The sequence below is a fragment of the Hemicordylus capensis genome, chromosome 2 (genome assembly GCF_027244095.1).
Source record: "Hemicordylus capensis ecotype Gifberg chromosome 2, rHemCap1.1.pri, whole genome shotgun sequence".
Classification (NCBI taxonomy): Eukaryota; Metazoa; Chordata; class Lepidosauria; order Squamata; family Cordylidae; genus Hemicordylus; species Hemicordylus capensis.
Genome location: NC_069658.1, coordinates 241,254,854 through 241,282,396, shown reverse-complemented (window position 1 = coordinate 241,282,396; position 27,543 = coordinate 241,254,854). Strand labels below are relative to the sequence as shown.

Genomic DNA, 27,543 nt, shown 5'->3' with positions numbered 1-27,543 from the left:
CCATGTGCTACTCTGCCCATCAAGCCTGCAGGGCAGTGATGCTTCCTAATGTAACATTTTATTGCTCGACAGAAAAAGGATCGCTTTTGTCTCTCCTAGTTCATGGAACCCCACTGGAGGTGTTGACAAGCTCATGGCTCCCCTGTGTGGATGGAGAAACAGCTCCTACGCAACCAGATAAGGTAGGAGAGGGATCATGTGGGGGACAGCCTAGGTGCCTTTCCCTGAGCCTGAAATAATATTTGCCTCTCTGTAACCTGCCCACTAAGAGGACCAAGAGGCCATGAATCCTGCTAGAGCATCCTTAGCTGCTTCATTGTAATTATCCTCAGAGATTTGTGTATGGGCAGGGGCGCACTGAGGTAATTTGGGTGCTCTGACCACCCAATTGCTAGCCCCCCACACGAGGCCACGTGAAACCTTTGGGGAGTCCGCCCTGCCAAACCTCTGGCCGTTTTTCCCCCTTTTTTCTCTTTTAAAATTTCTTACCGTGGCTGAGGGGTCGCTGCAGGGAGCGGAGTACACCTCCCCTCTACACCCCACCCTGCCGGCAGAGGAGACCAGAGCAACACTGGGCATGTCCATTCAGGCCAGAGTCTTTTACAAACTGCGAGGCATGCCTAGACAGTTTAGAGATCAGTCCCTGCCGCTGCAGGGGGAGGGAAGGAGAGGGAAGAAGGGCTGCTCTCCTCCCCGCCCCCCCAGCCACCCGTCAGCCATGGTAAGAATTAAAAAAACAACAGCGGAGGTTTGGTGGAGTGGGTGTGGGGTGGTTGCCAGAGGCATCTGGCCCCAGCCATTTGGAGGGGCCCTCCCTGAACTTGGTGGACTGGACTGGGCCCCCAAGGTCCGGGGCTTAGAGCGCCTCTGTGTATAGGGGTGGGGGGACTGTTTTCTGACTGTTTTCTGTTTTCTTGTTGCAGAGTGCCGTGTCCTTTGAGGAGGTGGCTGTGCATTTCACGGAGGAGGAGTGGGCTCTGCTGGATGCAGACCAAAGAGCCCTGCACAGAGCAGTCATGGAGGAGAATAGGCAGAATGTGGCCTCTCTGGGTAAGGCTCCCTCACTCTCCAGGAATGGCTGCTGCTTTCTTTATTGGGACTCAACATTCCTTGTGGGTGTATTCTTATGACAGAGTTGTGGGGCCTCTCTGCTGGGTGGGGGAACACTTATCCAGTGGCCTGTGGTTGGAACTGTTGTTGTCATGCGGTGTCATAAATTGGGGCTTTGGGCGTGTTTGTGAGGCGAGACATGGAGCCTGCCTCCTCGGTTAGTATGAGACCCCATGGAGCAGTGAGGGGCCCATTTTAAAATCTCGTTTCTAGGCCCACTCCAACCTTGCTACGCCCCTGATATCCTTTAATTATTTTCAGAGTATCTGGGAAAAGTCAAATTCTCCATTTATTTTTAAAACTTATGTAATAGTGATGCTACAATGCATAGTAGGAAATTAGACAGACACTTCTGTTTAGTTTTCCAAGTACACCTCCACATAGTATTTGGGTATTTCATGAGCCCCAGCATACTGAAATTTGTAGTTTTCCAGCATGTTTAACTTAGCTATGTCCACTGCTAAATAGTTTTAGAAAGATTAAAAGATTAATGAGCTTGACTTATATTTCTGAGTTGATATTATGGTAAAGTTATCTGAAAGATGGGTGTCAGATGTTTGGACAGGGGTGCAATTTCAGTGCTTGCCCTAGGCGCTATTTTCCCTAGATATGCCTCTGGGCCCCAGTCTTGCAAAGCCTCAGCACAGTCCAGCAGCCTGTCCTGGGGGGCAGATAGTAAGAAGGGGGGGCAGAGGCAGAAGCCGACAGGCAGGCACCCAGTCCCTCACCCTGGGGTCTGCCCTGGAGGTAGAAGTTCCTCCTCCTCTTCTCTCCTGCAGGCTATGTCTTGTTGATGTATCTCTTGTAAACTGGCCTTCTTCCATAGGGTTCTGATCAGCAATGGTGGGCTTATTGGATTATTCCATTATACTGGGAAACTATTCATTTGGTTGAGAGAAAGGAACTGCTCGATCCTGTTGGCTGAGATGTAGGAACTGTACAAGGCAACTGCAAAGGTGACCCCACTGGAGTTTAGGTAGTTTCACTCACTCACTCACCCCTGTTCCAGTGCCGGTCACCGCGGTAGTCACTGCCACCAGTGCTGTCCCTAGGGGTTTGTGGTATTTATTTCATCAAAATAAGTTAACAAAAATATTAAATACTAGTAATTTTAAGCCCGTTAAAATAACGGGCGCTAGTACCTCCCCCCCCTTTCCCTTTCCTTCCTTTCTTCTCTCTCTCTCTCTCTCTCTCTCTCTCTCCATTTCTTCCTTCTCCCTCCCTCTCACCCTCCTTTCCTTCCTTCCTTCTCTCTCTCTCTTTCCTCCCTTCCTTCTCTCTCCCTCTCCCTCTCTCTCCTTTCCATCGTGTCTTCCATCTCGTTTCACTCCCTTCTTTCTGTTTCTTTCTCTTTTCCTCTTTTCTTCCTTTAACGGGCTCACTCTTTGGGGCTGGTGGCTCCTCCCTCCCTTTCGTCTTTCTTTTATCCTTCTCCCTCACTCCTTTCTCCTGTTTCTTTCTCCTTCCTTCCTTAGTTCTCTCTTTCCTTCTTTCCCTCCCTCCCTCCTTCTTTCTTTTGTCCTTTTCCCTCCCTTCTCTCTCTTTTATTTCCCTTTTGGCTGGTCAATAGCAGCAATATTTGGGAAGTTTCTAAGAACTCTTCATAGGCAGCCCTTTAGCATTTGTTTTTAAGCTGTTTGTGGCAATCTGTGTAGGGTTTAAATAAAGCGGGGGAGGAGTCTGAATCAGGACCATGGCAAGAGCAAAGAGTAAAGCCTCCTCCCCTATTCTGTGATCCCGATAGCGGGATAGTGGCCAACTGGGGAACCGGGGAAGCTCGCAGTGGGGGAAAGAAGGAAACCACACATTCCCCTTGGTGTTCTCCACCAGCGCTGGGTGTTGGGGGGCATGCCCCCTCTGGTCCTGATGGGAATCGACAGCCATCCCGGTGAATGGGCAATGACACACGCTATCCTCCATGGACGTGTCTCCTTCTGTGTGGCTGTTAGGGAAAGGCCCCAGAGACTGGAGACTTTGCTTTCATCAATTCCCCCCCGCCCTTGAGCAGCAGGGAGCGCAGAAGACACCAGCAACACTCTCCTCCGTTCTTGCCTGCCTTAAAGATCCACTCCAAGTAGCCGTTGAGTTCCGGGGGGAAGGGAAGGAGGGAGCGGGGGAAGGAGGGGACTCGCTGGGGAGACTTCGCGGCTGTTCTCTCAGGCCCGCCTCCGTGATGACTACTGCCGCCCCCGACTCCGCGCATGGCCCGCAGCAGCAGCAGCAGCACCGCCGCCGCTTCCTTTTGTGAAGAGGCTTGCTCTTAACGAAACAGCTAAGTTCTCCATGGCTGGCCTGCAGCCGCCGCCGCCTCTGCCTCCCTGCAGCCGCTGGAGCCGCCGCCCTCCCTGGAGCCGCTGCCGCCCTCTGCCTCCCCGTCCCGGTATCCGTCTCCTACGGCCGAGGCGGCGGCTCTGCCGCCACCTCGGCCAATCTCCCCCGCCGCCTCTTCCCTGGTTTTTTCGTGGCGGCCGCTTCTGGTCGTCCAACATGGCCACCGGGTGCTGGCAGTCGTGTCTCCCTTGGTCTGTTCTGCGCATGCGCTCTGCGCATGCGTAGAACGGCTGAGGGAGGCACGGACACACGCTTGGTTGTCCACGGACGGACACCAAGCCTTTTATTAGAGAGGATAGGAACTTATTAAATACAGGTTCCTATATTTAATATTTTTGATTACTTATATTGATGAAGTAACTACTGTCTGGGAGGAACGCCACCTATCACATAAATGGAATAATGCTGTAAAGTTGTGTGTCTCACTAAATAAACAAGTAAGAATCTAACCCCTTTCGACGAATAAATCATTATTTTAGGATCAACACTTATCGAAAATAATCTAAATATTATCTACAGAGAAGAAAAGCATGTCTTTGTAACTTTATATTTTTATTTATTTATATATTTATTTATTGGATTAACATTTTCTTATAATGCCCAAAATTCATGTCTCTGGGCGGTCACAACAAAGCAAACAAAGAGAGAAAGTTAAAATATTAGTTAAAATAAATGACAACAAAAATTAAAACACCAGTTAAAACAAAGTAAATGATACAGCAAAGCACTGCAACAATTCAATCCTTAAAACTTTTTAAACCATGTTAAAACTATTAAAACAATATTTAATTAAAAGCCTGGGTGAATTGATATGGCTTTAAAGACTTTTAAAAAGTTGTCAGAGTTGGGAAGGCTCTTATTTCAGCAGGGAGCGTGTTCCAAAGATTTGAGTCAGCAGCAGAGAAGGTCCATCCCCAAGAAGCCACCAAACGAGCCAGTGGCATCTGCAGACGGACCTCGCTTGATCATCTCAATGAGCTGTGGGGTTCATAACAAAGAAGACGTTCTCCTAAATACCCAGGGCCCAAGCCGCTTAGGGCTTGATGGGTTATAACCAGCACCTTGTATTTTGCTCGAAAACCTATTGGCAGCCAGTGTAGATCTTTCAAAGTGGGAGTAATATGGTCTCTCCTATATGACCCAGAGACGAACATAGCAGCTGCATTCTGTACCAAGGGCAACCCCACATAGAGTGCATTACAGTAATCGAGTCTGGAGCTTACCAGCATATGTACCTCTGTTTTGAGGTCACTTATCTCAAGAAACGGATGCAGGTGGCGTATCAGCCGAAGTTGGTAGAAGGAACTTCTAGCCACTGCCTCAGCCTGGGACACCAGGGAGAGGTTTGTGTCCAGAAGCACCCAAAGACTGCATACTTCTTCCTTCTGGGGAAGTGTGACCCCATCCTTGGTAATATTATCAATGCCCTCCTAAAATTATTTAGTGTAGTTGTCTTGTATTGTTCCACAAGCAAGCAGCAAGCATGTGTAGCAAGCTGCTCCAGCCCAATTTTCCCTAAAAGCATCCTCTTCCCATGTGGAGTTGACCTCTTGTCCTCAGGTGGCCTTTTAGCTCCTCCACTGTGACGAGTGGGGAAAGAGGGGTTTTGCAAGCACAGAATGCTTGGAAAGAGGAAAAGAGCTCGGGCAATGTTGGTGGCTGGGGGGGGGATAGGAATGCGGTTTGATTGGGAGGAAGCAGACATGAAGAGGGAAGAAGGTCAGAAAAGACAGCAGAGAAGGATGAAGAAGGGGGAAGTGTGAGTGGGAAGAGGGATCAAAGAGAGATTTGGAACTAGGAAGGAAAGACGGGAGGAGAGGAGAGAGGAAGAGCAAGGGGGAGGGAAGCCCCAAGAGGAAAGTGCTGTGATTGTAGCAATGGGGCGTGCAGGAGAAGGGCCAGGGGCAGTTGGGGTCCAGAGAACAGTCCAAACAGCAGCCAAAAGCTGTGCCCCAAACTCTGACTCCAGAGGAGTTCCACAAGGGACAGACAAAGAAAGAAGGAAAACCAGTAAGGAGCTCACAGTAACACCAGAAATAGGATGAAAAAATAAAAGAGAAATGAGCAGGGAGATGAAGAGGAGGAGAAAGGGGGCAAGGAGAAAGAGAAAGCAAAGGGGGCTGAGCGGGAGGTGAGAGAGGGACCTGAGGGCGGCTGCTTCTCAGCCTTCTCAGCCGTGCCTCCCGCTCCGAGCCTGGCTGGATCAGGTTGCAGCAGTCAGTCCTAACTTCCTCGTTGTCGCTTGGGAGCAATACTTGCAGCGGCAGGGGAAAAGATGGCACAGAGGAAACGACATGCAGCAGCCATCCCAGTGCATGGGGAGACTGCGCAGCTGCTGAAATGGGCTGAGCGGGGAGCCACACTTCTGTGCGCGCTCCCTCAGCCGCACAGCTTAGAGCCCCACACTGGAAGTTCAGGACGGCATGAAACAGAAGCTGCTGCCTCTCTGCCTGCTGCTCCACAGTGAGTGATTGCGGCCAAGGGAAGGAGCGAGCAGCACAGCAGCTTTGGCATTGGCTTTATTGCTTGGTTTGATGCTTCTTCTTCAGTCTATACTATGCTTCTTTCTCTCTCTCTCCTAGCAGGTGATGGGTGGAAAATCAAGACTGAAGGAGAAGCATGTGGGTCACAAGTAGAAAGAGCAAGATGTAAAAAGAAAGGACAACAGAGAAAAGAAAGAAAGGAAAACCAGGAAAGGAAGAATGAATCTCCTCCTATTCATGCTGGTGACTGCCAAGAAACACCAATCCCAGAAGAAATAGAGAAGGGAAAGCAAAAGAGGCAGCCACTCTCATATGAGAAAAGCATTGGTTATAAATTGTGGTTTAAATATAACTGGGGAAATAAGAGAACGGAGAAGAAAACATTTAAGTGCTTGGTGTGTAGAAAGGGCTTCAGTCTGAACTCACATCTAAGGGAACACCAAGGAATTCACATAGGAGAGAAACCAATTAAATGCCTAGAGTGTGGAAAGAGCTTCAGTCAGAGCTCAGCTCTTAAGAAGCATGAAAGAATTCACACAGGAGAGAAACCATTTAGATGCTTGGAGTGTGGAAAGAGCTTCATTAAGAGCGCAAATCTTAGGAGACATCAAAGAATCCACACAGGAGAGAAACCATTTAGATGCTTGGAGTGTGGAAAGAGCTTTACTCAGAAATCAAGTCTGAGGAGCCATCAAATAATCCACACAGAAGAGAAACCATTTAGATGTTTGGAGTGTGGAAAGAGCTTCAATAAGAGCTCAAATCTTCGACAACATAAAAAAATCCACAAAGGAGAGAAACCATTTAGATGCTTGGAGTGTGGAAAAAGCTTCAGTCAAAGATCAGATCTTAGGAGACATCAAATAATCCACACAGGAGAGAAACCATTTAAATGCCTGGAGTGTGGAAAGAGCTTTATTCAGAACTCACATCTTAGACAACATCAAAAAATTCACACAGGAGAGAAACCATTTAGATGCTTGGAATGTGGAAAGAGCTTCAATCAGGGTTCACATCTTAGAGAACATCAAAGAATTCACACAGGAGAGAAACCATTTAAATGCCTGGAGTGTGGAAAGAGCTTTATTCAGAACTCACATCTTAGACAACACCAAGTAATTCATACAGGAGAGAAACCATTTACATGCTTGGAGTGTGGAAAGCACTTCAGTCAGCGCTCGATTCTAAGGAACCATCAAATAATCCACACAGGAGAGAAACCATTTATTTGCTTGGAGTGTGGAAAGAGCTTCAATCACGGTTCAGGTCTTAGAAAACATCAAAGAATTCACACAGGAGAGTAACCATTTAGATGCTTGGAGTGGAAAGAGCTTTAATTAGAGATCAAGTCTTAGAAAACATCAAAGAATTCACACAGGAGAGAAACCATTTAGATGCCTGGTGTGTGGAAAGAGCTTCACTAAGAACTCACATCTTAAACAACATCAAAAAATTCACACAAGAGAGAAGCCATTTTGATGCTTTCAGTGTGGAAAGACCTTCAAAAAGAGCTCAAATCTTAGGGAACATAAAAATATCAACACAGAAGAAAAACCATTTAGATGCTTGGAGTGTGGTAAGAGCTTCATTCAGAACTCAGTTCTTAGAGAACATGAAAGAATTCACAAAGGAGAGAGACCATTTTGATGCTTTCCTTGTGGAAAGAGCTTCAGACAAAGAGGACTTATAAAGAAACACCAAGAAATTCACACAGGAATTCAAGAGCTTTAGTTGGAGTTCAGATCTTAAGAATCACCAAGGAATTCGCACAGGAGAAAAACCATGTAAATGCCTACCTGGAGTTTGGGAAGAGCTTTAGTCAGAAATCACTCCTTGCAAAACACCAAGGAATTCACAAAGGAGAAAAATGATACAAATGCCTAGAGTGTGGAAAGAGCTTCAATCCTAACTCTCATTTTACCCAAGATGAAAGAATTCACACCTGGAAGGATAGACATGTTTTTCATGTAGATAGAGATTCCATCTCACTTCCCCTTCTCCTTCCCAAAGATGTTGTCGAGGGGAGTGGAGCAGAGACTTTCTAGCCACCCCCTCCTCTTCCCCATTCCGAAAGCAGAAGGGCGGGGACAGAGGAGCTGTTGTGGGCAGCAGTGTTTCCTTTCATGTTTAGAATCAGTGAGCGGAAAGAGTTTTGTCCTGGGCAGCAGTATCAAGTCAGTGTGCGCACAGAACTCATTCTCATTTACACACAAAAACACACATGTGTTACTGACTATTGCGCAAAAGAAATGTTTGCATGTTGGGAAGGAGGCTACATTTAGAATGCTTCTTCCTGCCATTTAGTTTTCAATGTGCCAAGTATGTGGGTTCATCATACATTCAGTCAGGTCAGCTGGCAAAAGTTGTTAATCTCAGCTTTACCATCCCAGTGAGATCTAGCCTGGTAATCTCTAGGCTTGACTACTGCAATACGCTCTACCTGGGGTTGCCTTTATACGTCGTTCGGAAACTTCTGTTGGTTCAAAATGCAGCAGCTAGATGGGTCTCTGGGGTGTCTCAGGGAGACCATCTTATGCCTGTTTTAAAGCAATTGCTTTGGCTACCAATAGGTTTCCCGGCCAAATAAAAAGTGTTGGTGATTACCATAAAGCCCTAAACAGTTTAGGGCCAGGTTACCCAGGAGAGCGCCTACTTCTGCATGATCCCCATCATACATCGAGAGAGTCTGTCTCCGTATGCCACTGGCCCATCTGGCAGTGACGTGAGTGGGCCTGCTCTGTTGCCGCTCCTAGGCTGTGTAATGTGCTCCCTGTAGACCAGGGCTGCTCAACTTCAGCCCTCTTGCAGATGTTGGCCTACAATCTCCATAATCCCTGGCTGTGGACCACCGTGACTGGGGGTTATGGGCATTGTATTCCAAAAACATCGGGGGGGGACTTAATTTGAGCACTCCTACTATAGACTCTCGTGGTTTAACATCTTTGCTACCCTTCAAAAGAGCTCTTAAGACACATTTTGTCAGCCAGGCTTTTTAAAATTTCTGAACTTAAATTTTTAAATTGCTGTTTTTAATAGTTTTTTAATTTTGTTTTTCTTGTGTTTATTTTTGTAAACTGCCTAGGACCTTTGGAGTTAGGTGGTATATAAAATACATAAATAATAAAGAGGAGGCAGGTCTACAGATGGGGTATGCCCACATCAGTGGCTGCTCCTTTGGTCACTGCCCCTGCCTAGTTTCATAATAAACAGCTAGCATGTAAAGCTCAGATAAACTTAAGTTATGAGGTCATTTGGAATGATTCCATTTTTAAAGGAGCAGGAGACATAGAAACTGAGTTGCTGGTATTTTCACACTAACAAGTCTGTTCCGTAGCTGAAGTATGTTGGTGCCATTCTCACACTGTGTTTCAAGGCAGTGAACACTGAATGGGAAGTCGACTGGATCCCCCTGGACGGGAAGCCAAAGGACTGGATCCCCCTGGTGCTGCCCAGAGGCGGCTACTCCCAGCGTAGACATCCCAGCCTAGTTCCTTCTCACATCTCCAGGGCCAGGAGTGCCCCTTCTATTGGCCCCAGAGTCCACAGGGCCAGCTGGGAAGGCATGTGGGGATGTTGGGAAAGCACATGGGGACACTAGACATCCCAGATGGCCCATAGGATTTCCCAGCCAGTTCCATGGGCCCCTGTGGTGCCCGAAATGTGGGAAACAGCCAAGGAATGATGACCCACTCTGGGAACAGCTGCCTCTGCCTAGCAGCTGGAGGGGGCTGCAGATTCAGGGGATTGAAGGGTCCGATGCAGAACCCTAATGCGTACCTTAAAATTAGCAACTATGGGGAAATCCCAGAATGTATACCACTGATTTCCAAGAGAAGATATACCTAAGGAAATGTTCCTTAAATAATGCAATCAACTCTCTCTCTCTTTTTGTTGTTTAAATGCCAAACAATTCTCTCTTATTTATTACTGTATTTTAAAAAATGCATATACCCTTTCTCAATTAGTCTTACAACATTTCTTTTGGCTTATCTCTGCAAGTTGGCTGCATGCATGTATAATGCAGTATTCATGTCTTGATTTATAATAAGTTTTAAAACATGCCCCATTCAGAAAACAGGTGCTGCTGCTGTCAGTCTCTCTCTCAGTCCCCACCCCCATCTAAGGAGCTGGGGTTCCTTGCCTTGGTCCCTAGCTGTGGTTGGATGGTGACTCCAACCATCCCCAGCCACAATGGCCTTTGGATTGCAAAGAGCTGCAAGAGTTGAACCACTTCCAAGCAGGGGAAGGAGGAAATTTCGCATCCAGTGGCACCCATCGGGGGATCAAGGAAGCAGAAAAGATCCATGGTTATTTCCCCTGCAGTCCTTGAAATTGGAGGTGCTAGGAAGTGTTGAAGCTCAAGATATTGACTTGCCTGTCTGCCTGCTTCTGAGCTCCTTGCATGCAGAAGGTCCTGGGTTCCATCCCTGCCGTCTCCATGTAGGACTGGGAGGAACTCCTGCCCGCAACCTTGGAGATCTGCTACCAGACAGTGTAGACCACAGTTTCTCAACCACCAGTCCGTGGACCAGTGTCGGTCCACGACGGGTTGAGTGGCGGTCCGCGCCTCCTCCCACCAGCAGCAGCCTTTCTCTCCCCGCTGGGCTTCCTCTCCCCATATGTTTAAAATGGGGTTCAGCAGTACCCTGAACACACAGAATTATTCAAGGTTCCCACCTCCTCCCGTCCCGGGAGAATGAACAGGCCAAACCCCCATTGGCCCAGAGAGTCAGAGACTTCTACAGCTGCAGCAACAGGGCACGGAGGTGGTTGGCTCTTTGACGGGTTGAAGCAAAGAGCAGGTAGTGGTGTTTTTAAGCAGCAGTAAACTTCCTGAGGTAAAGCCAAAGGGACCGATTGAAGAAGAGCTAGGTGCGGGGTGGTGGGCGGCTAGGGGAAGAGCTGCCCAGGTGGAAGCCCCAGGGGCGAGGTGAGAGCCCGGGTGGCTCCCCGAAAAGAGTGGCTGGCAGGATTCAGAGCTGAAAGGGCTCACAATGTAGAGACTGCTGAAGAAAGGCTTCCCACCGCCCAAAGGGACACATGCTTGCCAATAGCAACCATGGAAGATCACTGCTTGCCAACAGGAAACAATTTAAGTTCACCATTTACCATTAGGGAACAATAGGGAGATCTGTTGGAGGTTGTAATTTCCCCGTGATGGGTTTTGTGATTAATTAGCAGAGCATTGAAGAACTTACCCATTCCAGTTACAGAGTAGAATGCAGAGTTTAGTTGTTGCAGCTATTTAGAGAGATTCTTGTAGAATTCAATTCAGTTTATTATGATCAAAGATCAGCACACAGTTCACAAATCCAGTTACAAGAGTCCCCAAAATACTCGATACCAGTGCATGCATATATATACATACACATAAAATATACAATTAAGAACTATTACATAAAATATAAAATGGAATAACATGACAAAATAAAAACAAGACGAATTAAGAACCTGTATGAACCATCTCCAACACACCGTGGGTGGGTCTTAATTGCAGCTGTACAGAATTTGGCCACCAGAGATGCGTGACATCGGTATACTTATCAGAAAGAAATAAGTTTATATAAAACTCATCAGAATTATTTGGATATCTAAAAACAAGAGGAGCAATAAATCTAAGATGCAGATCATGATAAAATGAGCAATACAGAAGCACGTGACCTACTGGTTCAACATCGCCATTCCCACAAGGACGCAATCTCTCAGAAAAAGGAACCCTCCTAAATCTACCCTCTAATACCACAGAGGGCAACACATCCATCAGGACTAGTGTCAGGGCCCTTCTGGGGGTTGAATATGTCAGATTATACAAAGAGTTGGCTGGTTTTTGCAAGGGCTTAACTGCTCCAATCTATCTGTAGCTTGATGGCCGACCTAAATCTATCTGGTGTCTCATATCAATAATACGCTGCTTAAGGATCACTCTGGCATTATCATAGCCGGGGGTGGGGGGGGGAGTTGGCAGGGTAGAATTCTATTGACTGTCCATATACCTTAAATTTTGTTCCCTATTGGCATTCCTAGGTTTTCTATTGTTGGCTATTGGTAAGTAGGCATTCTCTGTTGGCAAGTGGTTTAGTACCACCTTGTTGGGGAATGGAGGAGGGGGGAGATTAACATGAATTAAACACGGTTTAAACACGGATGCCATTGAATGGAAGGAATGGCGGACGGGGTGGAAAAGAAAGGCTTGCGTGGTCTTGGTCATACACTCAGAGGTGCTTCTTCGGATCGTTCAAAACATTTTGCATTATCTTGTTGGAGCCTTATTCAGCCCTATAAGGTAGGCGGTGATACTGTCAGTTAGCGGAGACCTCGTCTTGTGGTAGGAAACATGACTTGTCCCCTTAGCTAAGCAGGGTCTATCCTGGCTGTGTATGAATGAGAGACAACATGTGAGCACCGTAAGATCTTCCCGTCAGGGGATGGAGCTCCTCTGGGAAGAGCAGAAGGTTCCAAGTTCCCTCCCTGACATCTCCAAGGAAGGGCTGAGAGAGATGACAGCCTGCAACCTTGGAGATGCTGCCGCTACGCAGTCTGTGTAGACAGTACTGAGCTAGATGGACCAAGGGTCTGACTCAGTATAGAGCAGCATCCTATGTTGCCATCTACTGAGCATGCTCATCCCTCTTCTGACCGTGTTCCGCCACCCACACACCCCAGCCCTCAAATATATATTAGGCTCGATTAAGAAACATCCAGATGTTGAAGATGAAAACAGGACTATGGGTGATCCTCTAGCGGCAAGGATCTGGAGTGCATGCCACCAATGCACCTCAGGACAGAACCAGGGGGGAACAAGGCGAGAGGCAAGAATTAAACAGGCAAAGCCCATCCTGGTGCTTCCACGTGGGAAGCTGTATCTGTTGCATTTCTACCTCTCGAGTAGATGCTACCCTGGTGGTGTTGGCGGGGGCGGTGCGGGTGGGGCGGGAGTTTCAGTCCAATGTCATAGTCCTGGTAAGGACTGAGAGTTAACATGTCTTTTTCCTATGTGAACATTTTTTTTCTCTTCTGAAGGGAAAGGGTGGAAGGAAGCTCGCTCCCCCCCACCCCGCCCGCCGTTTGACTGCGTGCCGACTGAGAAATGCCAGCAAAGAGTTAAGGTGAGAGAGACGTGATTCCTAGAGAGGGCAAAAGGGATCATGATTGGCCACAGTCTCTTCCTGTCCCGCCAAGGAGGAAGGGAAAGGGCAAGGAATCGAGTGAGTGGGGGAGAGCAAAGCCCAAGAAGTGAGTGGGGGGAGAAGGAGGGAGGAATGTCACCCCAGCAGCCCCCCCACATCAGCTCATGGGGAGGTGGTCTGTGTGGGGCTGATGATCCCTCTGCAGTTCCTCACAAGAATAGCGTTTGTGCAAAAGGAGGAGGCTTTGAGGAGACAGAAGCCAGTTTTCCAGCTGCTTGCCCTCAGTAGCTTTGCTGGGCCCTAACAGGAAAAAAAGACAGTGGTCCCTGGAGGAGGAGGAGGAAAGGGGGAGAAGCAGATCTGGCTGGAATATTTGGGGAGGAAAGAGGGGTGGGGGAGAGAAGGCTGTTGTGGGCAGCGGGGGGGACACAGCCAGCCTTTTCGGGGAGGAGGCTCTGCATTGGTCTGTGACTTGCAAAGGAAGGAACCTCCTTCCATCCTGCAGGGGCCCTTTAGATTTGGCTCCTTTCCTATAAAGGGAAGCCTCTATCAGGAGCTCAGATTATCCCCTTTCCTTAGTGAAATGCCTCCACGACTTGGGGGTGTCCTACTTCAAGCACAGAACCACGTTTTTGCTTTGCAGTACTCCGTGGCTTCATCCATTACAGCAGTTCCTGCTGCAAGGACCAGTCTGTTGGTGAAACAACTTTGGCCTTCTTGGAGGCTGCCTTTGGAGCACAGAATTGAAGATGGAAATGCAAGACTCGGGTGTTCCAGAGGCCATCAAGGCTGTGAGCAGTGAGGAATTCTGGGAAATGACTCTGCAGGAAATCTTGCATAAGGACACGCTGCCTTCATATGTACAGCGCAAATGCTTCAGGCAATTCCGCTACCAGGAGGTTGAGGGACCCCGACAGGTTTGCAGCCGACTCCACCACCTTTGCCGTCGGTGGCTCAGACCAGAGCAGCACACAAAACACCAGATCATGGACCTTGTGATCCTAGAGCAGTTTCTGACCATCCTGCCCCCGGAGGTGTATAGCTGGGTGAGGGAATGTGGAGCAGAAACCAGTTCGCAGGCAGTGGCCCTGGCAGAAGGTTTCCTCCTGAGCCAGGCAGAGGCCAAGAAGCAGGAAGAGCAGCAGGTGAGAGAGTTGGTAGAAGATTAAATAAGTTGTTCTCATCATATATTCATGTATATAAAAAAATGATATTCCACCTTTCTGTAAGACCTCAGGGTGTCACTAATACGAGAAAGAAGTCAAACTAATTAAGAGTTAAGTGTGCTTATTGAAATGGAGAATCATATAAGCAAGGAGAAATGTCCTTAATTTGCCCGGATTTCTCTCAGTGCCCTTGCAGGGGGAAGTATCCCAACCCTTCTCCCTCCATCACCCACCCCTGCCATTGCCTTTTCTAAACCCTGCCTCCCCGTTCCCTGCCTGGGATTTCTGTTGGCTTTTCAGGTGCAGGGGCCATTAGCAGAAGCAAACCTCTTGGTTTTTGAGGCAGAGAAGACTCTATCAGACGCCAGATTGAAGCTGCTGCACGTAGGGAGCTCTCAGGAGCATCATGCGGATGCCACCTCACTGGGTAAGGAATAACAGATCCCACCTCTGCTGGGTCTCCCTTAATCCCATGTGCCTAAAAGGGGGTCTTTGTCAACCTGCATCTGTCTGTGGGGGATGAGCAGGGGTGCACAACTGAAATGCTGTGGTGTGCTGAAAGCTTTAGGGCACTGATTATTAAATTTAATATTAATTAATTAATTAATTGAATTAAAATGAAATTCATTAAATTAATTTAATTAAAATTGAACTGTAGAAGCTCTTACAGGCCAAGGTGAATCAAATTATTATTATTATTATTATTTTAAATTATATTTTATTGGTTTTAAAAATACAAATACAAAAATTGGTTTTAAAAATACAAAGATTCAAACATACAAAGATAAAAGAACGAAAAGAAATTAATATAGGATCAAAGGAAAGATGCATCTCCAAAATTACAATATCCATGAATAAAGACAGTTTTACATCCTTGTTTAACAAACTTATAGTCCACAAATAAAGTACAATCTTATCATCAAAGTTGTGTAATCCGACCAAATGTCCTTTTTAAACAAAATCCAAGAGTGGGTATGATGATGAAAAAATGGCAACTCTATCAGTTATGAACTTCAAATTAAACCTGAATCTCATTGGTTTTTATATCATTCAGGTACCTAACATATTATCTCTCAAAAAGTATTGGATGATTGCATCAAGGCAAACTAAGATGGAAATAGAAAATACCAGAAAAATAACAAAAATGCTCAAATTAGTAAATATAAAAATCTTATTTCCTACTAAACAAAGGAAAACTAGTATACTAATAGTCTATAATGGAGTAGGAGGGAGTGGGAACTTTTTATCATCAATGAACCAGGCCAGTTGGTAATGCTATTAAACTAAATAAAAACAATAAAATGAAGGAACAGGAGGAAGCCATAACATAAAATCATCAAAGACTTTGTCAATAAGCCAGTCCAATTAGCAATCCAGTGAAGACTAAAAAGAGAGAAGATAATGCAGTTAAGACTTATTTTGAATCTAAAAACATATGTATCCAAATCTTTTTAACATCAGAGAAGGGGTGCCAGGCAAGTAAAACCCATCTGAACTTGAATGAGTTTGTGAAACATTTAGCTGTATCAAAAGTTGGATGTGTGATCCTTCCCCCTGAATCCCATCATATCATTTCCAAGGTCTGATAAAGTAACATGCAGATCTTCAGACGTTTGTTTATCAGTGCAACTATCCTGCGATGAAGCCTTATATTGTTCAGATTGCACTGTCTTACCAGAAATCATCTGAAATCTAACCTCTGATTTGATCTGAAACCCCTCCTGTTGAAGAGATAACTTTGCAGTCATACTGTCTATTTGTGAGGAAATCTTATTTAGCTCTCCCATAACTGAGAGAAAAAAACTGATTGTAAGACATCATTTTAACAGACATGTTAAACCTTACTTAAATTCCCTACTTTGTTTACCACCAATCAGTTTCACAGGGAATAATAATGTTCAATACAGGTATAATCTTTCAAAAAGCAACTTCACAGGCCCAAACCGAATTCCCACTTAAAAGTGGTACCAAGCAGAATTGACAAGGGAATACTTGACTATACTTTGGTAATGTAGAATTCCCAAATAAAGAGTTACCAAGTAATATTTACAGGGAATGCAAGAGTTAATACAAGAATTTACCTAACAGTATAGTTCCCCTACTAGTATCAGGCACTAGAGTCCAGATTAAACGCATGTCCGTTATTATCTGACAATTAAAATAACACGAACTATTTTCCCAAAATGGAGAGGAAACAGTTAACATAACCCCCACCCCCAGTCCTGTTACCTGGGAGGCCCCCAGTTACCACAAACCAGACGAACAAGGATGATTGAAGGAAGCAATAATCACCATTTATTTAGTTTACCAGCGCTGGTGGCCAATTCTCCGTGCCTCGCGGCCTACTAGAGAATCGCACGCAGCTGCCTGGGTCACAAGTTTTTATACTTTGGCATAACTACATAGCTGGGCATCAACATTCAGCCCCAAAGAACCAATTAGTTCATTGGTTAACATCATTGTCCGTCATATTACAAATTTTATAATCATTGCTAGTTAGACAAGCATTCCCTAGTACAAAGAAACATTTCTACTGCATATTGATAAGCGAAACTGTCTTCCTCAGATGGCCTTGAAGTGTTTTACAGGCCTTTGCTTTTTCAAAAGATACAAGGAGAAGGGGGCTCTTCCCCCTCTAGCTTGTCAGCAAATTTATGGCTTTACAGCTCGCAACTTGCAGACTCTATTAACCATTTCTTGACCAGTGCAAAGACACTTTCCCATTCCATGAGAACAAAGTGATTACAAAGCAGCTTTCAGAAAAGGCATTTTCCCCTCATTCCACATTTCCCCCCTTAGAAGCCATTTTTATGGCTTCTCTTCTTGAGGTAACCTTGTATACATAGCCATTATATGGGGGGCAGTTTCTTTTCTTACTATTCTCTCAACGGCCTCTCGTCCCAAAGAGATAAACAGGGGTAATAAACAAGGTATCAATAAACAACCAAAAAGCAATATCAGAACTCCTCCCACCATGGTTTTCAAACCTCCAAAGTACTCAAACCAATTTTCAAACCAATCGGGGGTGGCTAGGCCTTCCCAGTTCTGGACTGGAACATGAGCTATTTTGCGCATCCGATCAGTGATTTCCTCTATGGCCTTCCCTTGGTCATTGATCTGGATACAACAATTAGACAGGTTGAATTTTCCACACACACCACCCTCCATTGCTAGCAGATAGTCAAGTGCTAGCCGATTTTGGTACACTGCTGTGCGGAGCTGAGTGTTAGTTTTGGCTAGGAGGCTGAGAGCCAAAGAGGTCTCATTAGGAACGATTTCAAGCACGGCTTGTAACCTTATTATACGGTTGAGCATGTATATGGGGGTTCTGTACCCATAAGTTCCATCTTGAGCCCAAGTGGCGGGCCCATAATACTGTATTATCCGCTCTGGGGGCCATTCATTGTCCTTCCAGTTTCCTATTCTCAGAGGTGAACCAATACCCCGCTTGGTTCACCCTCTGCTCTCATAGACTGGGACTCCCAGTCGTTCGCCTGCCCTTATGGGTAAGAGGAAAAAGCTGGGTTTAATTGTGCCCAGCACGCAGGTTCCTGCCCAAGTTGGAGGCAAACTGACATAGGCGGCTGTCCCACAAATCCAGTACAGGTGGTCTGGAGCCTCCCAAGAGCTGGAGATCCCGCAGGGGTCCTCCCAGAGATCATATAGACTCTTCTGGGTAGACTGATTATAAGGATCTTGGCGCCTGCATGATTGAAGTCCATCCACTTCCTTGTGGTATTACAAACCATCCCTGCCTCACAGGCCAGGGTCCCTGTGGAGATGTTATATTTCTGCCCAGCCGGGCGAATAAAACATCTGGACCCTATGATGGAGTTCTGGAGGGCCCACTGGGTGGGGCGCTGTTGATCTGTCCATGTTAAATTCGGGCTCCTACTTATGTTGACATAATCCACCTCCCGTGCCTCCCAGGGCCACTGCTCGCCCATCTTGGTGCCTGCACAAACGTAGCAGTTTGTCACACTCAAGCTTAGGGCTACTCGCTCTGCTAAGTCCACAAACAGGTTCTTGGTAACAGCTGGCACTTCCACGGTTGTGCCCATCTCCTTCCAGAACGTAGTGTGGACAAGGTGTTCAGTGGGTTTCTCCCAGTTCCCTTTCATCAGGAACCGGATTCTACCGGTTGGATCTCTGGCCCCTGGGACATGGACTCCCATGCTAACTTCAGCCTCATAATTTCCTTCTCCTACTCGCACCCAGGAACTCTTGGCCTGGTTAGGAGTGATTCTGAGGCAGAGGGGGGTGCAGCGATGGTGTTTACAGTCTGGTTTTGTCTGGCCGTGGGTAACCTTTCCTCCCAAGGCGTTCACCCACCTCTGGCGGTTCGTGTCCCACTTCCCAGACCGAGCAGGAGCCCTGTTCAGAGTAGCCCTGTGGAAACCTACATAGAACCTGGCTGTGCGGTAGGTTCTTTCCCATTCTACCCCTCCACAATATGTCCCAGCCGGGTCCTGGTCTGTGGCATGACAGGTGTCGAAGCAAAGGGTCAGTGGCTTGTCCTGGGTATAGGAAGGCACGGTAGTGTACCTCAAGAGTTTGTTATAGGCAGTAGCTCCCATTCCCGAATCTGGCCCATATAACTGGAGCTGCCACCTGGTCTGCCTGCCTGGGGTGTGGCAGACTATGGAGCCGGCCTCTGTGCACACCTGGTAAGTGGTGTTAGCGTGGCGGCAGGCTGAGCTAGTGCCATTACAACTGTACGAACTGTGATAGACCAACGTCTGAGTGGTCTTCCAGCCATCAGTTGTAATCCGCAAGCAAGGGTTACACCCCCCTTTGGGCCCTGTCTCCTGCTCCGGAAGGGACAGGCCGGAGATTAAGTATAAGGCCAGAAAGCTGAGGTGGGGGAGTGTCCCGCAGCCATGAAACAAAAGCATAGTTATAGATGGGTGCACTGCCCGCCCTCTTGAACCTAACAGACACTAGGATCTCTGGGCAGCCTGGGGGAGTGGAATGTGAGGTTACAGTAACTGAGGATAGACCAGGAGAGCCGGTCCTGGGGTCTGGTGATGCTGGTTCCTTCTTTCTTCACTCTGTGCAACAATCCGGTTCCGGTGGGATTGAAGCAGAGAGCCGATGCCCACGGTCTCGACCTGTGTCCTCCACCAGTTCCGGTCAGCGGGGGAGTGGCGGTCTTGCCTTCTGCCTCGGTTTCCTCGGGTTGGCCTGGGGTTCGAGAGCACCTGCAGCGAAGTCGGAGTTGGAGTGGCTTTTAGAATCTAATTTAGTGGTCCACTCATGCGGTGCTAATTTAGGTGGGACCAGTGGATCCAGGCAGCAACTCCCCCCACCTTGACAGCCATCTGTGTGGCCAATGGAACTGTATGAGGTCCCATCAGAGGGGCCCGAGAGCCTGCCTTGGTCCTCTGGCCAAAACGGTTGCACTGTGGCAACAAGGAGACTGGGATTCGCCCCTGGATCCACGGTTTTTGGTCCCTGAATTGACTTCCCAGCTGTCGGATCTGGTCTGCCACTCTGGTGTTCCCCAGTTGGGTCAGATCAGGGGTCACTCAAGAAACAATGAGTGGCAGGCTCCCATACAGGGCCTCAACAGAGGGATTAACTGGAGTGGTCCTGATACAGGGAGAAGGTGCTGGAGACCAATTCTGGCCAGGTCAGATGGGTCTCCTGGCATGATTTAACCAACTGGGTCTTTGCCCTGTCTATGCGCTCCACTCTTTGCTGAGGATTGGGCCCTACAGCTTGTGTGGAGTTTCCAGGTAATTGGAGAGCCTGGGCTACCTGCTGGATGATTCTGGCCACAAGCGAGGGCTCAGAACTTGGTTGTCAGGGGGAGGCCAAACCTTGTTATGGCCTCTTCCAGCAGGACCCCAGTGACCTTACTCTCCTTTCCTGTGCATGTAACGAACGCTTCAACACCTTGTGTTGGTGTGAGCAGATGCAGGGACTTGGTGAACTGTCCCTGCCCCGGGAAATCAGTGAAGTCAATTTGGACATTCTCAATTGGGGCTACCTCTACTGCCTGAGCCCCAAGGAGCACAATGGGCTCCTATCCTGGCACATGTCATGTAACGTGCACAAGCTTTTTCCCTAAGCAGACACGTTGCAGACATGTAGGGATTCCTGCAGTAGCCTTGCGGGGCCATTTCTTCCCCTGTGGGTGGACTGATGGTAGTGTTCTACCAAAGCGTGTCCCAACCCTCTGGGCATTGCCTGCCTGCTCTCTGGCTGGCTGAAAGGACCAGCCCTGGTCCCTGGCTGGTGACTCAGCCATCCTGGTTTCATCCTCTGGGTGTTGTGGGTCCCAGAGGTCTGGGGGTTGGACAACAGGATCCCCTGTTGGACTGGATCTGCTTGCAGACCCTCAGCCACTCTTTGGGCTGCCTGGTCAGCCCTCCTGTTGCCTTGTGTCTTCCTGCCATCCCCCCTTTGGTAGCCCCTGCAGTGCATAACAGCCACTTGCTGGGTACACCAAACAACCTGGCCCCCTGTGTTGATGGTAACCGGTTTGTCCTAGCCCTCCTTGGGGAGGCCAGGCTGACAAAGTCTCCTGGCTCCTGCCTCTCGGGGGCCCCTGTGATGGTGGTCTTCCAACACCTGTCCCTGTGGCATCCTTCTGCTAGACTTGTGTTGTGACCACTGGCCTCCCAGGCAGGAGTTCCCGGTTTCTCGTGGGGCACTCCTTCCCTTCCCTGTGACCCTCCTCTATATCCTGACCTGTTCCTTCTCCTGCTCAACTTACCCATGCCTTCTGAAGTGGTGGCCGCCAAAAGTTAACCTTTTGTCTCTGGCCATGAGCCTTTCCTTGGGCATTCTCTGCCCAAGCCTACTGGAAGGCTCCCGGCTACGTCCTGCGCTATCAGGACTTTGGTGGCCTCCGGTTTCCCGTCCCACCACGCCTTCCACTTCCTTTCTATCTCCTCTCCCCTGTCCTTCTCTGTTCTCCTATTTCCCTGCTTCTCCACCTTCTGTCTGTCCCTCCTTGTCCTACAACCACCCAAACATTACCTTCCTGGCTTCACAACAAGCAACTCCAAACAACATGCCAAACCTTCAGTACTTCACACTTTTCCTTTTCCTTTCCTTAAACCAGCCTCTTTCCATCTGCCTTTCAACAATTAACCAGCCTTTACATCACATGCACCAAATAAACCTCCTGAAACATCTCTACCTCTCTGCACCTTTCCAAGTGAATCTGTGCCAATCTCCTGCAACTTGCACTTCTCCTCTTGAGATTTACCTCTATCTCTGCTGGGCAAATGGTCCCAGCCTGCTTGCCTGGGCCTCTGCCCTCATGGCTACAGAGAGGGTTGCCTGTTGCTTGCAACAGCTCCCGATCCATGGGGAAAGGCATTTGGTCTCAGGGACCAACCTGGTACCTATGTAGGGGTTTAGCCTGGGTCCCCTGTAACTACATTTCCTGGGCCTCTGAGTTAGGCAGAAAGCAAACTGCCTCCTTCCTACCGTGTTCCTAATTCCCACTGGCCTTGGGGATGTGGACCCCCAAGTGCTTTACACGGTCCTGGCAGGCTTGGGCCTCTGGCTCTCGGGACTCTTGTAGCCTGAAGTCCCTCAGAGCCGCCCCCCAGCCTGGCTTGAAGCTCTTCAGCATTGACCCTTCCCCTCCCATTGTTTTCCCAGAGGCGTGCTCTCTTACACTCTGAACAAACAGACATTTCGGGGGGGGGGGGACGGACTGCGGGTAAGGGATCCACGCAGTGAGGCACAAAAGGATTTTAGACAGACAAATTCACACTTCGCACCTCCAGTTTCCGCTCTCCTCCCGTCGCCGGGACAGAAAACGTACTCAGGAGTCCCGCCTCTGCCAGTGCAGGGCCACACTCGGGGTCGGTTTCCCCCTTTGGGGTCCCCCTCTGCACTCACCAAACTCTCAAACTGCACACATTCACACCAACTCCTCCCTTGTTCCTCCTCCCAGAGCCTGTCCTGCTTTTAGGCAGTGCCCTCTGCCTGCAGCGGCCCTTGACCTAGGGTGGGCTATTCCCTTGGTCTCCTACCCATCCCGGGACTCCCAATACTTCACCTGTCCGGACCCCTTGCATTGGTGTGCCTCGTTCCGCACCCGTCTTTGGTGGGCTTGGGAGTCTGGATCTCACGCCGCCGGGGGTCAAAACCTTCCTTCTTACAATGGGGGAAGTGGTGCCGAAGGGTTGTTCTCCCACGACGTGAGAAAGGGACCCCCCAAGCAGCCACCGATGGGCAGGTAATCACCAGCAAACCATCCGAAGTCCTCAACGGCACCAGTTTATGTTACCTGGGAGGCTCATTCCACAGTCCTCTGGCAAGTTAGAATATGCTGTGTTGGGAGGTTTCAGCTTTCTCAAGTCCTTTACGAAAACAAACTGGAACCAGATGTTCTGCTTCAAGATAAGGGAAGAAGTTCTCATGGAAGGATATAGCTCTATACTACCGGTAATTGTTTAACAGAGTCTCATAAACCCATTCAAAGCAATAAACCATCGAAGATTGCTTGGGTTGTAAACAACCGAGAAAGCTTCTTCTTTACCAACGCCATGCCAAAAAAAAGGGAAAGAAAAAAAATCCAATCCGACTTAAGTAATAGCCTTCTGTAACAGTCATATAGTATTAAATGGTGTTCATTACTCCAAAATTATTTAAGTTGTAAATCCTTAAGGAACATAAAGTCAATGACTAAAAACTGAGACCCCAGTCCTGTTCCATTCAATTGATAACTTTAATAAAGTTTAACATCAGAATCTTCAAGTAGCCTGGTTAAGACAGTTAAAGGTTTCAAAAAATGTAATAAAGAGTTAATCATCGCCACATTGCCAAAATCCAGTTTCAGTTGAAAATTTTAGTAGGAATTTAACATCAAAATCCTCAAATAGTTTGATAAGCACAATTAAGGGCTTGAATAATCCATGGGCAGTCCATAAATGATAGTCATAAAACAAAACAAAAACAACATCCGTCAACACCAATAAGATGTAATAAAATGTTAAGCACTGTTAATCCAGTGAGATATAGTCAATTGTTCACTGTCCATTACAATAAAATATTAATCTTTACCAAACCAGAGAAAAACATATTAAAATGTTAAACATTGACTCGTTACTCCACTACCAATTAAATGTCCAGCAAAATTAAAAATAAGCAAATTAGTTATGAACAAACCTTAGGTCTGCCTTTTGATTATTCGTCCTCTTGTTTAACTAAAGTTAAAAAAACAACACCAGGTCCATTTCAAAGTATTAAATAACTCGAAGGTTGCCTAAGTTGTAAAGCCTTAAGAGTTGTAAATCCTTAATAGTAAGTGCTGTAGTTAACTGAAAACTGAGTCTTCTATGCTGTTCTGGTTGGTAATTTCTTTGATAAAGTAACATGAACCCGTAGTTCAAGAAAAAGAAAAAAGAAAGTACCTTGATGATTTTGAAGCTTGGAGAGGGAGAACAGAAAGAGAACGGCAGAAGAAAAATACAGGAATTAAAGTTGGGAAAGGCAGTTGCTAAAAAGCAGGTGTTGTTGCTCTCTTCTCTTCGGGTGGGAAACTCATGGAAAGTCTCTCCTGAGTTTGTCTGGCGTTTCACGATTTATTTCTGTTTCGATTTCAAGGCATTTATACCTTGTTTGTTTACACCAGTCTGCTCTCAGGTGACAGCTCCATTTTTCCTCTGTGGTCAATCTTCCTGATTGATAACTAGTCTATTACTCCAAAGGGTTAGTGCGGTTCTTGGCGGAGAAACCGCCAGAGCCACAGGTCACAACACCATTTTTCCTGGAAGTCAAGGTGAATCAAATTAACCAAGCGGAGCCGGGAGCAGAGCATCTGTGCCTCTGCTGCCTGGCCGGCTTGCTTCTCTGGGTGGAGGGCCGGCTGGCTGGCCTGCTTCTTCTCACCCCCAGCACTTTGTGGCTGGCTGGAAAGCCGGTCAACCACCTACTCCCGCCCACCAGCCTGTCCGCCAATGCCTGCTGGCCGGGCAGGCTGCCGCCTGCTCCCGGCAGCTGGGCTGGCCCGCTTCTTCTCACTCACCACACACAGCAATTTCTGGCTAGCAGTCTGGCCGGAAAGTCGGCCCGCCACCTTCTGCCCGCCGCCCACCAATTCCCAATTAAACTGGAGAAGCTCTTGCAGGCCAAGGTGAATCAAATTAACCTAGCGGAGCCGGGAGCAGAGCATCTGTGCCTCTGCTGCCTGGCTGGTCTGCTTCTCTGGGTGGTGAGCCGGCGTCTTCTCACCCCCAGCACTTTCTGGCTGCAGGAAAGCCGGCCCACTACCTTCTCTCGCCCGCCAGCCTATCCATCAATTCCCGCTGTCCGGGCATCTAGCCGCCTGTTCCCAGCAGCCGACCCGGCCCGCTTCTTCTCACTCCCCACTCACGGCACTTTCTGGCTGGCAGTCTGGCTGGAAAGTCGGCCCACCACCTCCTCCCCGCCGCCCACCAATTCCCAGTGGGTGGGCTGGCCCGCCACCTGCTCCCGGCAGCCTGCTTCTTCTTACCCCCCACCCCTGCCCAGCACTTTCTGGTTGGCGGGCTGGTGGGAAAGCTAGACTACCCCCACCCGCCTGTCTCTCCTGTTGGCCGGGCGGCCCACCACCGCATCCCTATTTTCTCCCCTGTCCCCGTCATGAAGTCTCGCGAGAACTGCCACACATGGGATTAGTGAAGGGTACGCCTAGGAGAAATAAATATATAGATTGGATTAAACTTCATAACCATTATTTTTATTAATTATTTATTTAAAATATTTCTATACCACCCAAAATGTGCAACAAAACCCTTATGGCAACAAACCCTTATTGAATAACTTCAAACGTTATTTGCAGGGGGCTTTTTGAGATGGTGTGGAAATCCAAGCAGAGTTATTCACTCCTCAATCCAGTTGTGACTTAGGAATTGATTGAATGGAGGAATCCAGTTGGAACGTAGGTGGGGGCACCACTCCACAGCAGCGAGGGCAAGGCGGCGCATTCTGCGGGCTTGCTCCATCTGCCCTCCCCCACTCCCAAGCCTCCCTGGCCTCCTTCAGTTGGAGCTTCGAGCTTCTTGGAAAGGAGGGCAGGCGGCTGGGAAGGCGAGCAGTGTGCTGCCTGGCCCCCCTTTCTGCTGCCCTGGCCCCCAAACCCCTCGCTTCCATCGGGGCCTGGAGATGATGGTGCACATGCCTTCTGATGGAGACGGAGTGTGCATGTGTGCCATCATTCTCATCAGGGGGGCAGAGGGGCTCAGGAGGGAGAGCACCAGCTCCCGCCCACATGCTTTCTTTGCTGGTTCAGCCGGCAGTAGCCGCCCCAGGCACATGCCTCTGAGAGAGAGAGGAAGTGCAGGACCTTTAGGACTGCCTGCCCGCTAGCTTGCCTTGCCTCCACTGGCTGAGCAACAAGTATGTTCTCAGAGGGGCTCCCTCCCCTGCTCCCTTTTCCCACCAGTTCCCGAGCCCCTCGCTGCTTCTGGGGGCTTCCTGGAAAGGAGGGCCTGTGTGTGCCCGGAAAGATACACAGAGCACCTGCCTGCACTGAATGAGGCCACGCATATGCCCTGTATCTTCTTCAGGGCTCAAATGCACCCTCAGTTCCAGGAAGCGCCCGGCCCCAAGGGACTCGGCAGCTGGTGGGGAGAATCGAGTGGGGGTGGGGGGAAGCGAGCCCCGTGGAGAGCTCAGGTGGCGAGTAGCGGGCCAAGAGAAAGGGCCTCGCGGGCCGGATGTTGTACTGCGTGAGCCTGTTCTATAGTCCACAGCTGATGGGATGGACAGTGGACCATCAACCTTATCAGAGCTGCGTTGGAGCAGGGAGTTTTTAGAGCAGTGGCCCTGCAGGCTTGATGGGCAGAGAAGCACGCGGGGAAGGAGACTGGGGAGTCAATTTTGCTTCTCTTCTCCCCTCTCCTCGTAAAACTGCTGCTCCCTGCAAGAAATATGTCCATGAGTGTGGCACAGTACAGACGACGCCTACTACTACTATAATATTTATATACTGCTCATCAACCAGAGTTCTCAAAGCAGTTTACATAGATGAATCAATCAAACGAACAAAGAAATATGTCCGTGGTATCAGTGCTTTTGCAGGGAAGGGACAGAAGCAATCAACAGATCTCATCCCATATGTGCTGCTCTGCCCATCAAACCTGCAGGGCAGTGACTCCGTCCTTCCAGTGACGGAGGGCTGTGGGCCACCTCCAGCCTCAAAGGCAGGATGCCTCTGAGTACCAGTTGCAGGGGAGTAACAGCAGGAGAGAGGGCATCTGGGGGCCGCATCTGGTGGGCCACTATGTGAAACGGGATGCTGGACTAGATGGGCCTTGGGTCTGATCCAGCAGGGCTGTTCTTATGCTCTTATGTTCCTAATGTAACATTGTATTGCTCGACAAAAAAGGATCGCTTTTGTCTCCCTTAGTTCATGGAAGACCACTGGAGGTGTTGACAAGATCATGGCTCCCCTGTGTGGATGGAGAAGCAGCTTCTACCCAACCAGGTCAGGTAGGAAAGGGATCATGTGGGGGACAGCCTAGGTGCCTTTCCCTGAGCCTGAAATAATATTCGCATCTCTGTAACCTGCCCACTAGGAAGGCCAAGAGGCCATGAATTCTGCCAGAGGATACTTAACTGCTTCATTTTAATTCTCCTCAGAGATTTGTGTATGGGCAGGGGTGCACCTAGGTAATTTGGTCACTCAGACCACCCAATCGCTAGCCCCCACCCCTGCACGGCCACTTGAAACCTTCTTTGGAGAGCCTGCTCTGCCAAACCTCTGCTGGTTTTCCCCCTTTTTTTCTCTTTTGAAATTTCGTACCATGTCCGGGGGGAGGGCTGCGGGGGCGGGGAGCGGAGTAGTCCTTCTCCCCTCTCCACCCCACCCTCCCGACGACGGGGACCAGAGGTTTGCTGCGCCCGTCCATCCAGGCCAGTGTCTTTTACTAATTGTGAGGTGTGCCTGTGCAGTTGAGAGATCAGTCCCCGCCGCTGCAGGGAGAGGGAGGGAGAGGGAAGAAGGGCTTCTCTGCTCTCCCACCCGCAGCCACACCTCGGACGCAGTAAGAATTTAAAACAACAACAACAACAGATGAGGTTTGGGGGGCGGGCATGGGGTGGCTGCCGGAGGCCCCCGGCAGTGGCAATTCGGAGGCCCCCCCACCGGACCTTGGAGGACTGGACTGGGCCCCCAAGGTCCGGGGGTTAGAGCGCCACTGTGTTATAGGGGTAGGGGGACTGTTTGCTGACCTGTGAGTCCAATATGTTCTTGTTGCAGGGTGCCGTGTCCTTTGAGGAGGTGGCTGTGCATTTCACGGAGGAGGAGTGGGCTCTGCTGGATGCAGACCAAAGAGCCCTGCACAGAGCAGTCATGGAGGAGAATAGGCAGAATGT

At 48.7% G+C, this 27,543-nt stretch overlaps 2 protein-coding genes and 1 pseudogene across 2 annotated transcripts; 2 read left to right on the top strand and 1 right to left on the bottom strand.

Moving 5' to 3' along the window:
• The window catches only part of LOC128347571 (zinc finger protein 729-like), a 55,813-nt pseudogene that overhangs the window by 16,084 nt on the left and 12,186 nt on the right, over positions 1-27,543 (top strand).
• LOC128347562 (zinc finger protein 213-like) lies at positions 13,117-27,470 on the top strand. Its single transcript, XM_053302521.1, has 4 exons — positions 13,117-14,196; positions 14,518-14,644; positions 26,576-26,653; positions 27,428-27,470. Exons 1-4 carry the CDS (start codon positions 13,801-13,803, stop codon positions 27,442-27,444), a joined length of 618 nt encoding a protein of 205 aa, XP_053158496.1. The 5' UTR covers positions 13,117-13,800; the 3' UTR covers positions 27,445-27,470.
• LOC128347536 (endogenous retrovirus group 3 member 1 Env polyprotein-like) lies at positions 14,977-18,971 on the bottom strand. The gene is made up of 2 exons (XM_053302455.1): positions 16,510-18,971; positions 14,977-15,600 (listed from the first exon to the last, which is right to left on the bottom strand). The coding sequence occupies exon 1, from the start codon at positions 18,792-18,794 to the stop codon at positions 17,718-17,720; it is 1,077 nt and encodes a 358-aa protein (XP_053158430.1). The 5' UTR covers positions 18,795-18,971; the 3' UTR covers positions 14,977-15,600; positions 16,510-17,717.